The sequence below is a fragment of the Lemur catta genome, chromosome 4 (assembly GCF_020740605.2).
Source record: "Lemur catta isolate mLemCat1 chromosome 4, mLemCat1.pri, whole genome shotgun sequence".
Taxonomy (NCBI): domain Eukaryota; kingdom Metazoa; phylum Chordata; class Mammalia; order Primates; family Lemuridae; genus Lemur; species Lemur catta.
In genome coordinates this window covers 28554221-28570265 of record NC_059131.1, presented here as the reverse complement: position 1 = coordinate 28570265, position 16045 = coordinate 28554221, and the positions used below count along the sequence as shown (strand labels likewise).

Genomic DNA, 16045 nt, shown 5'->3' with positions numbered 1-16045 from the left:
GGAGAAGCCCAGTCCAGAGCCTCTATTGGTCACAGCATTAACTGTTGCATTGCCCTTTCCATTCTTGTTGCTTTTTGTTTTGCTTACCTTGTTATGCAGTAAAATAATTCTTGAAAATAGTCAACCCATTTATGGGTTTGTTAGGAAATATTTCCTAAACTCAGTGCTTTAGATGGAAGAAGCATTGTGTTTTGGTGACTGGGTATATTGTTGGCAGCCACAAAGTAGATTTAGGGAAACAGTAAGGAGCAGGAAAACATAATTAGGGCCTTCCCTAGGTAGATTCATAATTTATGAACCACCAGTGCGTATGACCTGATGGAATGTTTAAAGTAATAATGCTACATTGGTCCATAATAGTCCATAATCCAGACTTTCCATTCATTCCAACTGGTCTTTTCCTCAATTATTCTGTGTTATTACATCTTCATTATATTAGTCTTTTTCACTGAGTCTTACTTTTCTCCTTCCTGCTATCTCCCAACAGTGAGGGAAGCAGAAAAAAATCTAAAGACTATGAACAAACATAGATCAAGGAGCATTGTAACATCAGGGGCCAGTGTGTTGTTAGAATACATGGCAGAACCTTTGCAAACATTAAACCTACGACACAGGTGCATGCATGCTCACACACACACACATTATCCAGTATCATGAGATCACCTGAATGAGTAACAAGAAAGGTCCAAGTCCACAGTTATATCAGCCCTGCTTCATTTGCCTAATGGTCTCTTAATACTTCCAACTTCCAAAGCATCCATTTCCTTGTACCTCTGTGAGACCCATTAACCATGGCGATGGGCAGATGGCCACAGGGAGCAATGCCTCCCTCACTGTAGCACTTATTCTTCCTTTACATTTTTAGTAGATGTGTCAGAGATGCTAAAGGCCCAGGAGACCATACTCATTTTCTTACCTGCTGAAAATCTAAGTTTGAGACTTGCCAGGGGCTCCCTGCTGCTATGGTCTGAATGTGTCCCCCAAAATTCATGTGTTGGAAACATAACCCACAATGCAACAGTATTAAAAGGGGAGGCCAAATGGGAGGTGTTTAAGTCACGAGAGCTCCACACTCATGAATGCATTACTGCTGCTATAAAAAAGGCTTGAGGGAGCAGGCTCTCCTGCTCTCTCCTGCCCTTCTGCCCTGTGAAGACACAACGTTCCTCCTGTCCGGAGGACACAACAATGAGGCGCCATCTTGGAACCAGACAGAACCTGCTGACATCCTGATCTTAAACTTCCTGGCCTTCAGAGCTGTGAAAGAATAAATTTCTGTTCTTTATAAATTACCCAGTCTGTGGTATTCTGTTATAGCAGCACAAAATGGACTAACCCACCTGCCATCGCTGCCTATTCTCTTTTCAAAAGGCTACTATAGGCCCGAGAATTCCCAAAGTGGAAACAACAAACAACTTACCTTAAGTCCTAATCAATCTGAAAAGCAAAGGCAATGAATACATGGATACCTTCTCTCTTTGGAATTCCTCTTTCCATCTGACCCCTGGAATGTTGCCTTTATCTTCAGGATCAGAGAGATGTTAATGACATATTTTCTTTCAGATTCAAGCAGTTCTAGAGCCACAGTCTGTCTTTTAGCTTTAAAAACAAACCAAAGAGGGAATTCTTGTTGCATTTCTTCCCCAAATCCTACTAAATGATAGAAAACAATAAAAACCAATAAAAGGATATTGAAAGCAATAAAAGAGCCATCAGCAAATTTTCAGAAGACAGAAAGTAGAATGGAGGCATAGTAATTCATTCAGCAAAGCAAGGGCATGAAACCTTGGTATTCCCATCTGCAGATAGGAAATATGCTGAGAAACAGCAGAAAAGCTCGGGGAGTGGCAACACTGGCACCACAAAAAGTGCAAATAAGGGGCAATGCTGAAAACAGGAGAAACAGTTGAGAATTGGCTGGGCGAGGTGGTTCATGCCTGTAATCCTAGCACTTTGGGAGGCCAAGGCAGGAGGATTGCTTGAGGCCAGGAGTTCAAGACTAGCCTGAGCAACATGGTAAGACCACTGTTTCTACAAAAAACAAAAAAATAAAAAAATCAGCTGGGTGCAGAGGCATGCACCTATAGTCCCAGCTACTCAGGAGGCTGAGGCAGGAGGATCACTTGAACCTAGGAGTTTGAGGTTGCAGTGAGCTGTGATAATACCATTGCACTCTAGCCCTGGCAACAGAACAAGACCCTGTCTAAGGAAAAAAAAAAAGCCAACATAAGGTGCAATTGATCCTCCAGATCCTCACCCCCATGCCAGTTGGCTTCCTCACTTCCACCCCACAGAAAGGGGAAAAATGAAACTAGAGAAGCCCTAATCTCTGAGGTCTGGGCTAAAGACTTCAAAGTAGAGGATTGAGACACTGAAATGAAAACCAGGGGATTGGGAAGGCTGCATACTGAGCCGTGAGACTTCCCTCAGCCCTCTTCCCCTACAGGTCCCAGAATGCCAGCAGCCAGGCGTAAACAATTCAGGCAGGAGATTAGAGGGTCTTCCAGTTGAGAACCTGAACTGCCCAAGCCAAAACAACCTACTGTCACTGACATAAAGTGGTCACCTATCAAAAAGTTAATTTGCCACCTGATTACCTTGTCTCTAATGAAGCCCACTTATCAACAAGCTTAGCCAATACAAAATTTCCAGGGTTTTTTTTTTAGGGCTCTCTCTTATGTGTAAATAATTAGCTAAGGATGCTCAGACATTTGAATAAACCTTTTTACCATAAAAAAAAGAGAAGAAAAAGTATATACACATATATTTTTTAAAAGGAGGGGGGACCCCGAAGATACAGAGACAACGATACAAAAGAAAAAATTTTAAAATCTTATTGTTAATATTATCAAAGAGATATAAGAAACATATTCAAACCTGTAATAACAATTACAGGATGCTATTTTTTAAAAGAGAGGATCGTCCAGAGAAAGGAGAAACTTTTAAAATTTTTTAAAAGATAGCAAAAATTAAAAGGGTAGAAGATAAAGTCAAAGAAATCTACCCCCCTCAACTGAAAAAAAAAAAAAAAGACATATTGAAGAAAAATAGAAGAGAAAGAGATGGCAGTTGAGAAAACCAATCCAGGAGATACAACATCAAATTAGTAGAAGTTTTAGAGAAAAGAAAGAAAATGTATGAAAGGATATCATCCAATTAATGCTAAAAAAAAATCCCAGAACATGTATTTCCAGAGGAAATGGCCCTTTATGCCCAGCATAATTAACAAAAGACTCACATCACTGTAAGTCACACCACATCACTGTGAAACTACAGCACATCAAGAATAAGGAGAAGATCCTAAAAGTTACCAGACAGAAAAATCAGGTAACATACAAAACCTGAGAATCAGAATGGTTCAGACTTTTCTAATAGCAACATTAGAAGCTGGGAGACAATGGAACAATTGCTTCAAAATGATAAGGAAAAATGGTTTTACATGCAGCCAAATTATCAATTAAGTATGTGGAAGCTACTGTATGGTGGGTTCCATCGAAACAAGGAGTATATCAAGAAACCAAAAGGACACAGAAAATGAAAAGAAAACCATCATCAACAACAAACAGGAATCTAACATAGGAGAAATACGAAGGGAATTCCTAGGAAGACTGGGAAGTCCCAAGACGACAGCAGAATAGGATGACAGAGGTCTCCAAGGCAAATACTTTATTTTAAAAATGTAATAATAGAATTATTATTGTTACACTCCTAAGAAAAATTCATGAGGATCTATATAAATGAAAAGATATACCACGTTCTTTGAATGGAAGACTCAACACTGTCAAGATGTCAATTCTCTGATAATTGGAATAAAAAAAATAAGGAGTCTAAAATTAGATACCCATATAAGATCACTTGACTTTCTCCATGCAATTCAACGTGGAATGGAAGGTATTTTCAATAAATGGTGCTGAAGCAACTGGATAGCTGTCTGGAAAAATAAAAATGAACCTGGACCTCTTCCTCACACTATACATCAACATTTACTCAAGATAAGTCATGAACCTAAATGTGAAAGTTAAAGTCATAATATAAAGATTTTAGAAGCAAACACACTTGAATATCTTCACAACCTTGGGATAGACAAAGATTTCTTGGAAAGACAAGAAAGTCACAAGTTAAAAAAAAAGTTTAAAATTGATAAATTGGATCTCAAAATTTTAAACTTCTGTTTATCAAAATACTAAGAAGAAAGTCAAAAGGCAAGCCACAGACTGGAATAAATTATTCTCAACACATATATTTGATGAATAAATCATGTCCAAAATATACTTTAAAATCCTACAAATAGATAATAAAATGACAAACAACATCCAATTTATTTATTTATTCATTTTGAGACAGAGTCTCACTTTGTTGCCCGGGCTAGAGTGAGTGCCGTGGCGTCAGCCTAGCTCACAGCAACCTCAAACTCCTGGGCTTAAGCGATCCCACCGCCTCAGCCTCCCGAGTAGCTGGGACTACAGGCATGCGCCACCATGCCCAGCTAAAATACCCAATTTAAGAGGTGGGAAAAGAACTTAACAAGCATTTTATGAAAGAAGATATATGAATAGCCAATAAACATATGAAAATATGCTCAATATCAATAGTCATCAGAGAAGTGCAAATCAAAATTACAATATGATACCAGACACATCCATGAGAATGGCTAAAATTAAAGACTGACCATACCAAGTACTGGGAAGGATGTGGTACGACTGGGGCTCGCATACATCGCTGGTGGAGGTATAACATTACCCTACCATTATGGAAAACTGCTTGACATTTTCTCTTAAAGTTAAAAATAATCCTAACCTAGAACCCAGAGATTCCACTCCTAGGTGTATACCCAGGAGAAATGAGGGCATACATCCAAAAAAGAAATTTGTACAAGAATATTCGTATCAGGTTTGTATATAATGGCCCCAAACTGGAAACAATGCAAGTGTCTGTTAATAGGAGAATGGATTTTTTAAAATGTGGTAAATTCATTCATTGTGATTAATAAAAAGGAATGAACCACCAAATGAATGACATACAAAAATGTCGATGAATCTTAAAAAACATTATCTTGGGAGAAAGAGGCCAGGCACAAAAGAGTATACATTGTATTATTCCACTTGTATGAAGCTCAAGAACAGACAAAACTAATTAATGGTAGCAGAAGTGACAATAGTGATTCTTTGGTGGGTATTGAGTGGAAGGGCTCATGAGAGAGCTTTCTGGGGTAACAGAAATATTGCATATCTTGACCTGGATAGTGATCACAGGGGATATACATATGTAAAATGTCAATGAGGTTACATTTAAGCTCTGTGAATTTTACTGCATGTAAATTAACCCTCAATAAAGTGCCGTTAAAAAAATAACACCATAAACTTTTTTAAAAAACATGGAACCCAGGGAGGACCTTGGATCCCACCCAGGCCTGCTGTTCTCCCTCTCCCGCCAACCTCCTAAAAACGTCGAAGCAAGTACCAGGAGAAACTGTCAAAAGAGTTTAAAGTGGTTGCTGCTCTTCTTCATAACAAACGATTTAGTACTATTTAACTTTTCATGTATTTGATAATAAAAATTAAAAAATAATTTTTAAAAATCACCTTCCCCTAAATAATTGGGGAAAATACCATTGCCAGACACATAGTAAGTGTTCAGTAATGATTTATGATGTGAAGGAAAGGAGGGAGGGAGGAAAGGAGGAAGGGAGAGAGGACAGATTCTGTTGCAGTGTTTGATATTTTGGTGGTAGACTATTAAAAAAGACTCTTATATTGAGATTCCACATCACTGACTAAATAGTTCACAAAATTCTGCCCTCTTCTCCCCCTACCTTATGTCTTTTTTCCCCCAAAACCCTATGTTGCTAAATGTCACAAACACCCAGAGTCAAGGTGGTAGACCCAGGTGGCCGTGTGAACTCTGGTGAGGTCCTTTGCCTCTATTATAAGCTTTTAGCTGCTTCATCTGAGAAAGAAACCAGAGACTAGGTTGTCTCCTACGTCGCCTGAATCGAAATTGCCAGGATGCTAGCCCTTAGGTGCAAAGCCCTGGAACACCCTGTTTAAACTATCAGCCTGCATTCCCCCTTGGGACTTACCAGCTAAAGAGGTTTCGCATAAAACATTCTCCAGGGAGCTGTGTCTGCCCTGGCCAGTTTCCTTGAGTTTATCTGGGTGGTCTTTCGTGACATACTCGTCTCCCCACTCTTTACCATCCTTGGGCTGCCTCCACATGCCAGATGGGAGATGGCCCTTAGATTGGATATCAGCTGAGAGGCAAGACTTGAGGTTTTCTTCTGCTTCTGGAGTTGTTGGGTTCACTCCTAAAACAAAACGAAATAAACACCAAAAAAAAATCTGCTATCAAGATTTGATGTTTTTTAAAAAAAAAATTGCATTTGTTACTAACTCTTAACTAATATGCCCCTGTTTGGGGACAACTATCACTTGAATATTAAATATATCTGTTAAGGATTAAAAGTTTCCATAGCCGTAAAGGGTCATCTCTCTCTGTTTCTGGTCTAAACATACTGTATCCTTTGTACATAGTCTCTACTAAATGAGGGATTTTAAAAAATAAATTCATAAAATAACTAATTTATAGTAATATATATTGACTCTTCAAATCTGCTTCCTTCCAGGTGAGCACTCCAGGTGCCTGGAGCACTACTAGGAAGAGAATACAGAGAGAGGAGGACAAAGGGTGCCAAAGACAATGTCTTCTTCTGCAATTTTTCTCTTTGACCTTGATGTTGGTAAATTGCAGAAAGGAAGAAGGAAGGGAGGGAGGGGAGATGAAATAATTTATAAAATTCTGGTGAATTGTCAATTAAGTAAATAACTTTTGAATTTTACTATACAGTATGTGATCCGTGGAAAACTTAATGTCGTGCTGCATTGACCTGTGAGTTTTCAGCAACTATTTATTCATTAGTAATGGAAATAAGCCAGAAAGAACCAAGAATACTGATTTTGTCTTAAACATCCCCAGCCTTTCTCTCTCCTTGGGTTTAAATGAGTTCCTGACCTGCAGTGGTGCACATCTTGGAATTGTAATGCTTCTTCTTGCCTGAGTTCTTTCATGCCTGGTTTGGGCCTGAGGGAGCAGAAGCAGGGAAGGTGGAGGGAAAGAGTGGAATTGCTGGAAGAAAAGGACTAACAGAAGAGCCACTTACCAGGACCCATCATTCCCTTCACATTGCTGTCTGCTACGTGAACGGATCTGGACTCCTGGGCTGCAGAAAAGGAAGGTTTTCATTCAGTGTTCATTCCACTGACAAGGACTAGGCACTTTCTACGAGTCACGCACTGGGGACAAAACTACAGATTCTATAGTTTCATGGGGAAGACAGAGCCATTAAAAAAAAAAGGGAAAATTACAGTATAGTGTGACAAGTGCTATTTTCTCAGCTGTAAAAGAAAACTATACAATAGTGGTACTTTCCTTAAAGCATTACAATGAGAATTAAATCAGTTAATATTTAAAAATGGCTTAAAGCAGTAGCTGGCATATCATAAGAGCTTAATTATTGCTTAACTATGATGGTGGTGGCAGTGGTGATGGTGGTCATAATGAGAGGAGACAGACAGATGCTGTTAAAATATAAGCCAGTCTCTATCACTTAGCCAGTGGCTTCCATTTCAGTGTAAAAGCCAAAGTCCTTAGAATACCTAGAATACCTACACCCTACCCACCCCTGGCCACTGTTTAATTTTTTTTTTTTCTTAACCACATCTCCTAGTGTCTCCCTTGGTCACTCTGCTGTAGCCCTGCTGGTCTTCTTGCTCTTCCTTGAACATGTCAGTCATGCTACCGCGGGCCCTTGGCACTGGCTGCTCTCTCTCTTCTCCTCAGTAGCCATAAGCAAACTTTCTCATTTCCTTCAGGTCTTTACCTGTCACTTATAATTACAATCTCTCTTTACTAATTTTTTTCCTTAACTTATCACTATCTAACACGCTATATGTTTTACTTATCTTGTTAATTGTCTGCGTCCCTCAGAACAAAGTATCCATGAGGGCAGAAATTGTTATTTTGTTCATTACTATATCCCACCACCTGAAATAGTGCTCAGCATGGATGGATGGAAGGACAGATGGATGGACAGACAGGTGGATAGATGGATGGACGGATGGGTAGAGGAACTATTGGGTGCTATGGAAGTCTGTTAGAGGAGCTCCTGACCTGGATTTGGTGGGAGGAGGATTGTATATCAGGAAGGATGATGTCAGGAATATTCCCTAGTATCTTGTAATTTAAAGTCTGGCCCATGAGTCAGCAGCATTGACATCACATGGGAGACTGCTAGCAATGCAGAATCTCAGGCCCCACCCCAGACCTGCTGAATCAGAATCTCATCTTAACAATATTTGATCAATCTCACACTAAAGTATGCACATCAAGGCCCTGCTCTAGAGAACGTGGAGGGTGAGTAGGAGTTAGCCTGGAAAAGTGACAGGAGCTAGAGGGAGACAAGTAGAGGGAAGAGCATCTGGGAAGGCCCAGAGGCCACAGAATATGTGGCACATTGCAGGGCCTGAAGGACTATCAGTGTTGGAATGTGGAGATAGAAGTACAGGGTAGCAAAAGATAAACCTGAGGGGCAAAGCAGAGGCTTGTTAATACATGGACTTGTAAACTGTGTTAAGGAGTTTGGACTTTATTCTGAGGGCAATTAGGAATCAAAAAGAGAATCTAAGAAGGAGCAGCCAGAAAGTAGGAGGAAAATCAAAGCACAGTATCAGCCAAAAGAAGAGAACATTTCAAGAAGGCAGGTATCAAGGGTGTCAAAAACTATCAAGAAGGGTAAGGAAACAGTTTTTAGTGGAGTGGTAAAGATGGAAGCCAATAATGAAAAGGTTGAATGAATGGGAGGTAAGAAAGAGGAGATGGATAGTGGAACCATAACCATAGGTTAACTTTCGATTGTCTTGAGCAGAAATAGGTCAGGAGTAGGGAGGCTAAATATCTTCTTGAAAGTTTCTTGGGTGGGGAAAGGAACCCAAAGAAAAGGTATACTTGGTCCTGTAAAATGACATGTTCAAACTTGTCATTTATAATTGTAGTTATACAATCCCTTCCCTTAAGTGAAGGCTGGATTTAGTAATTGGCTTCTAATAAATAGAATACAGCAGAAAAGATGAAATGCCACTTCCAAGATTAGGTTATAAAGAGACTGTGGCTTCTGTCCTGAGCATTCTCTTAGATCATGTGCCCTGGGGGAGGCCAGCTGCTATGTTGCAAGGCAGCGACTTGGAGAGCCACCTGCAATGGACCCACTCCCCAGATGGATCAAACGAGAGTTTTCCCAGGCTATGCCTGTCAGTCTCTAAAATACCTACTAAAATGGGTAAAAAAAAAAACAACACAAAAAAAGCTAATCTGTCCAGCACTTCATTGTGCTAAGTAAAAGAAAAAAAAAAAAAAGAAAGAAAGAAAGAGAAAGAAAAAAGCAAATCTGTACTATGTAGTATACCAACTAAAAGTCACTTGATTTAGATTCTAAGATTCAGTTATTCAGAACACATTTATTGTCTATCAATATATCAACCAAATTGTTCCATAGCCATAAGGACAGGAAACCACCAATCCTGCTTCTGAGGTGCTGACACTTGGTTGAGAAATCATTGAGCCTATCTTTTGAGGACTTTCTACATGAGACCAAAAATAACAGGAAAAGTCATCTAAACAATGTTAATATCTACGTTCATTTTTGTGTGTACAGGTGTTTGCTAGACATTGTTGAGGATACAAAGATGTAGCAAACATTTTTTGTTTTGTTTATTTTCCTGAGTTGAACACAGGTTAATAACCAAAACTCAGCCATCCTGTGGAAGGCCAGTTTCTTCAGTACTGCCAGAGTGCGATTTTCTAATGTCTGTTCTAACGTCCCTAAGATCAGGGACGTGGCTGGTGCCTGTGTCAGCGCACGGACAGAACCAGCTGTGGTTTTCCAGAGAAAGACAAGTGCTGAGTTAGACCACCAATAAAACAATGTATTAGAGTAAATGATTTTTTTTTAAATTTCTGTCTTACGGTTGCTATAATATTGATTATGCAATTATTTTTAATCCAGTTGAAACTTAGAAGTATCCAGATTAGTATTTTCCCCAAAAAGAAAAATCTTTAAAACTGGGCAGACTTTTGTGGTCTCTCAGATCTCTGGAGTCTTCTAAATTCCAGTTATAAGAGGAAAAATTCTGGGCAATACACCATTGTCCTCCAATGAGAATGAGGGACTTAAGCCCATTCTTACTTAAGCCCTAGGAATCAGGGAAAAACTTCTTGGTTAATTCTGTATGACTGGTGAATTGTACCTTTTTCATAGGCCTGAGAAGGCAAGAGGTTGGTAAAGTCTTCGCTTGGAAGAACAGGCTCAGGGATGTTGATTGAGCGGAAAGGACTTCCTTGTGCTTGTGCAGGCCCAGCCTGGGAGCTGTGTTCTTCTTTTTGAGTTTTCCTAGGAAAGGGAAACAAAGACAAGGCTAGTTTGCTTCTTAATATATGATAGGTTAGGAGGAGATTCAGTTCAGAACAACTCAAGAAAATGTCTGAATTATTAGGTTGAACCATATAAAGTGCTATTTTGTAAATTAAAAATGGTCAAACACTAGCAACTCATATGGTTCAACTTAATGCATCACCTAAGCTGGAGAAAAACTTCAAATATCTACAAATCACCTTCTAATTATAATACTTGAATTCTTGGTTTTGTTTTTTTTTTTTGTCACTGGCTTCCCTATCATCAGGATCTTCAGAGTTTGCAGTGGTGACAGTTTGCTTGGGATGATTTACATTCACATAACAAAGCAACTTAAAGTTACCAGGAAGCTGTGGGTCTTCAGCTGAAAACAATAACCCAAGGGACACACAAATATTATCCCATAGTTCTATTTTAAATTTGATAATATTAAAAACATACACATAACAATAAAGATTATGCATGTTTAGTGGTAAAACTTTATTTGATTCAACCTACTTGAGACATTTGTTTAACCTAAGTTCATTTTCAATTATATTAATAGAAGTAAAATAATAGTAGCATTAGAGAGATTTTAGAAAAGAAAAAAAGAAAATTGCAGGTGGCCTATCTTAACACAACAATCATTACTTTAAAATATGTCTTTCTAGTTATTTTACGTTTTTACAGTTGTAATCAAAGTATACATGTCATTTTATATCATTTTCATTTCACATCATGTTGTATAAATGCATTTTTCCATGTAATGGTTACCATCCATTTTTGGTACTAACCAACTTTTATGGCTCTTTAACCCCCATCGCATGTGGCACCACGGAGCACAGCGGCCAGCTAGCTATGTACTGATAGTGAGGACGGTGTTTGCCGTGCCTCCGCACCAGCCTTTGCTTATAGGTTTGCGTTTGCTAAATATTTTTAAGACACTCACTTGGCTTTAACTTTTCGAGATTCTCTTCGTTTCTCCTGTTGAAGCTGTTCAATTTTCTGTTGCATTTCTTCTTGTTTGGAAGTGATGGCCTGGATCATCGACATGGCATTGCTCAGCTCTTCCTAAAAAGTAAGAATTGCTGTGTTTTAAACTGGTACATGAGATAAAAGTATACAACATAATCTAATACACTGTAAGCGTTTTTTAATTTACTGTTTATTTTTATTTTTTTTAGAAATAGGGTCTCACTATGTTGCCCAGGCTGTAGAACAGTGGCTATTCACAGGCACCATCATGGTGCACTACAGCCTCAAAGTCCTCGGCTCAAGCGATCCTCCTGCCCCATCACCCCGAGTAGCTGGGAATACAGGCACGTACCACCACACCTGGCTGTAAGCTTTTAATACATGTTTATCAAATGAATGAATGAGAGATGAAAAATTTACTCCTAGTGTGGCCTCTAATTTTAACACAGAGCTCTAAAAACGAAAAACATTAAATGAATTTTTTCTTCTCTCTTTTTTTTTTTTTTTTAGAGATACAGTCTTGCTCTGTCACCCAGGCTGCAGTTCAGTGGTGCGATCATAGCTCACTGCAACCCAGAACTCCTGGGCTCAAATGATCCTCCTCCCTCAGCCTCCCAAGCAGCTGGGACTATAGGCACCAGCCACCGTGCCCAGCTAATCAGTTCATTGTTTTGTTTTTTTTTTTAGAGATGGGGTCTTGCTATGTTGCCCAGGCTGGTCTCAAACTCTTGGGCTCAGCCAGGCACAGTGGCTCATGCCTGTAATCCTAGCACTCTGGGAAGCCAAGGTGCGCAGATCGTTTGAGCTCAGGAGTTTGAGACCAGCCGAGCAAGAGCGAGACCCCCATCTCTACTAAAAATAGAAAGAAACTAGCTGGACAACTAAAAATGTATAGAAAAAAATTAGCTGGGCATGGTGGCACATGCCTGTAGTCCCAGCTACTTGGGAGGCTAAGGCAGAAGGATTGCTTGAGCCCAGGAGTTGGAGATTGCTGTGAGCTAGGCTGATGCCATGGCACTCTAGCCTGGGCAACAGAGCGAGACTGTGTCTCAAAAAAAAAAAAAAAAGAACAACAACTCTTGGGCTCAAGCAGTCCTCCTCCTTGGCCTCCCAAAGCTCTGGGATTACAGGTGTGAACCACCGTGCCTGACTGAAATGGATATTTTTCTATGATAATTAGTGAAGAGCCCAGAAGGAAAATCCTTATATTTGGCCGCTACAGGAAAAGGCACGTTTTCTACTCCTGTCCTAAGACCAAGATTCTCCTTTCACCAGGGAAATAAAAGAGGGGACTACCTTGAAATAGTTTAATGAATTCTTCATCTCAGTAACTTTTTCTTCCATGGAACATCTGCAGCTTTTAACCTTTTCTTCCAAAGCATATTCTCCATGTTGAATTCTTGACAGTTCCTGCATTGCTTCTGTGAAACCAGTTTTGAGTTCCGAGGCTAGGGCCTGCAACTAAATAGTGCATGAAAAGTGAATTCAATTTGCTATAAATTATTATAAATGGTACCATGAGCCCTTGAATTTTTCTTTTTGAGAAACCAGGCTCCCGAAAATCTACAGACCACATTTACAAGTATACTTCAGTTTGGACAAATTAAGACAATCTTGGCCCCATTCATCTAGGGGAAAGAGTGTCTTCTTTATATAGCACATGCCAAAACTTGATAAGTGACAAGAAAGCAAGCAGTCAATTAAGTTTACAAGTGCTCCTGCAAGCTATTTATTCTGAAACCTCTGATTAAAATGAGATTTACTTGAAAACCAACACATGCATGTGAAAGACAAATCTTGATCCGGTAACTCTTTGAATTCTCTGAAAGAAGAAGAGATGGACCGTATTCTCTCTGGCTATTATGAGTGGTAAAGATATTCGCTTCTTTTTTCCTTAAGAAATTAACTAAGCACAACTGAGAATTTCTTTGAAAGGGAAGAAGTTTTTTATGGTTTTGTTTTTTGTTGTTTTTATACTCTTGAATGATGTGAGAAAGGAGGTGATAGCATTTCAACAACAGTGGGCTGTAATCCATAAGGAAGGCACAGAAATATCCGGTAGGATATGGTAGGAGCTCAGCATGTTGTTGATGGTGATCTGAATCATCTTCAGCAGTCAAGCCTGGTCACATAGGAGTGCACACATTGGACTTCTATTGTCAACTTTGACACCATGAAAGAGGTGTCCATTTTGGAGTCAGGTAGGGTACAAAATGCCAGCTCTCCCCTACATGTGCTAAGACTTTAGGCAAGATGGTTAACAGTTGTAACAGTTTCCTCATTTATAAAATAGCTATAATAATATCTATTTCACAGGGAAGTCTTGAGAATTAAACGAGTAAATGTAGGTAAGCTGCGTACCACAGTGTGTACTTGATACCCAGGTGTTAAAGAAATTTTCATTCTTCTCCCCCTTTAGGTGGCAAATCAAAAAGTTAAGCACAAACAGAAATGTGGAGAAAATGGAGCACTTCTAAAGTTCAGTTTTATTTATTGAACAAATGAAAATAGCATTTTCAACAGACAGCAAGTTAAGATAGTAATAATAAGATAGTGATAACATTAGTTTCTTGACATTTATAACCTTACACTCTGCTAAGCACAGGAACTCTAAAATCCACAACTCTCTTTAAAACAGAACCATTTACAAGGTTTATTCTCTAATTAAAAATATCTACCAAGCATTCTTATTTTAAAGGAATAAAAAATAAAGTCCAGGTACCTTAACAAAGTTTCTCCAAATGTGTATTTCTAAACATTTTCAGAATCAGGTCACCCAAATGGTCCCAACTTGCAATAGCACCTCCCACTCTACAATGACTTAGTCTGTTACATCACATTTTTAAAATATAGGGTTTTGTGGTTCACTATGCTTCACAAAGGATTTTGGGGGGTGCTGCTAGTAGGGAGAAATAAGAGGAACCAAAGAGGTCTTCTTGAGGGGAAAAAAAAAACAGGGCCTATCAAGTGCTTGGGGCTAGAAAGATGGGAAACAACACAAGCAATCTGTTTTTCATTGCAATCACTTTTAATGTCATTAATCTTTGCAATGGCTTTTGGCACATGTCCTGATTTACTCATCATAACGGACTAACTCACCAGATCAACTACTCTCTGACCTGTTAATTTTCATTTTGTAAATCCATCTTCTGTGAGCACAATAAACACAATTGATGGCTATATGTTATCTAATGTCAAAGCAAAATACATGTGAGTTTTAAAATTGAAGGAAAGAAACCTGACATTCATTCTAGTGCCCTGACATTCTCTTAGGTTTCCTGCCTGGATTAAAAAAAGGGAACCACTATCCAACAGAAATAGGTTTCATTATCACTGCTCCTGGAGGTGGATGCGTGGAGTTTTCCCCAGAAGACAAAAGGTAGTAGCGAGAGTTCCAGGGAAAGACCTTCCCTCACCTGCAGAACCCCAGCTCTCAAAAAATGAAAAACTATTGCACTTTTTCCCTAACAGCCAGGTTATAGAGGGACTCTGGGAATTCTGAAACTATTTTTAGCTGTGTGCCCATTTCCTCCCTGTATATTACTTTGAGCCCCTTGGGTACCTGCCACTGAGGTAACGCTACAGCTTCACAGCCACTGACCAGCCAGGGAGGGGAAGCCATCGTGCAGTCACACACCTGAGACAACATGTCACTTTTAAGCTCAGGGCTCTTAATATCTTTAGCCACTACAGATTGGTTTTTCACTACCAACCTGACCGCTCCCTTGCGAATAAAAAATACTCTGAAGACATGGTCTTAACATCTTTTCTCTGCTCTCTCTTCAGCTTTCTTATTTGACAGCCCACACCCACCCCAAGGATTATAAATGGGTGTCTACCTTGTACTCCAGCGAGTTGAACACGTTCCTCATCTCGTTGATTTTTTCATGAAGCTGCTCTAGAGAGATTATGATTCCTCCATCCTGCCGCTGGAGGCGGGCTCCCACTGGAGGTAGGTTCAGGGAAGACTTGTACTTCGAAGCCTAGGGTACCACAGAGGGCATCTTAGGCTCAAAGAAATAGGGGAGAGGAGTCCGAATTCTTCCTAGTTCTTGCTCCTAATTTCTGTTTCTCAATTTTCTTTCCTTTCTTGGCTTCTTAACTCTTCTTAAGATGAATTTTAGTCAGTGTCTTCCAATTTTTTTTTCCAACAAAGATTCCCTCAGGCCTCAAACTTAATTTTTACAAACTCCAACTTGTGTTTTACACCGACTTCCCCTTCCTTTCTGCCACATTACCAAGGTCAGAAGGCTACTATGAGGCAATTTCAGGGGATGGGACACGTGCCTTGGGAACTCTGCAAAGTCATAAATGTCAAGGTTTGGGAGACCTCCACAAGGCATGCCAAATCCCTACAACTCTTGAAGAGCAAAAGCCCACGTGTTTGGAAGTAGCACATACATAATGGCAAGGATGCCAAGGTAACTGCTTTGGCTTCCCCCTAAACTGGGGTCACCTCAAAAGCAACATAATTCTTCTGTCAATTTCCATCTTCTAATTTTAGGCTTCTTTTGTTGATTTCCAGAAATGCAATGATTTAAAAGAAAAAGTGAGTAGCAAGCAACTTGAATGTTGTGAGTAAATTTCCTCAATCCACTCCTCTACACTCCCTGCAGAAGTTGACCCTTA

At 39.5% G+C, this 16045-nt stretch overlaps 1 protein-coding gene across 1 annotated transcript in view; it reads right to left on the bottom strand.

The window, feature by feature from the left end:
• The window catches only part of ARHGEF33 (Rho guanine nucleotide exchange factor 33), a 65693-nt gene that overhangs the window by 23669 nt on the left and 25979 nt on the right, over window positions 1-16045 (bottom strand). Inside the window, exons 5-10 of the mRNA XM_045549447.1 lie at window positions 12713-12877; window positions 11391-11512; window positions 10299-10441; window positions 7157-7216; window positions 6080-6304; window positions 1470-1599 (exon numbers count right to left, since the gene is read on the bottom strand). Coding sequence (XP_045405403.1) covers window positions 1470-1599; window positions 6080-6304; window positions 7157-7216; window positions 10299-10441; window positions 11391-11512; window positions 12713-12877 — 845 coding nt within the window. The remainder of the gene's footprint in view (window positions 1-1469; window positions 1600-6079; window positions 6305-7156; window positions 7217-10298; window positions 10442-11390; window positions 11513-12712; window positions 12878-16045) is intronic.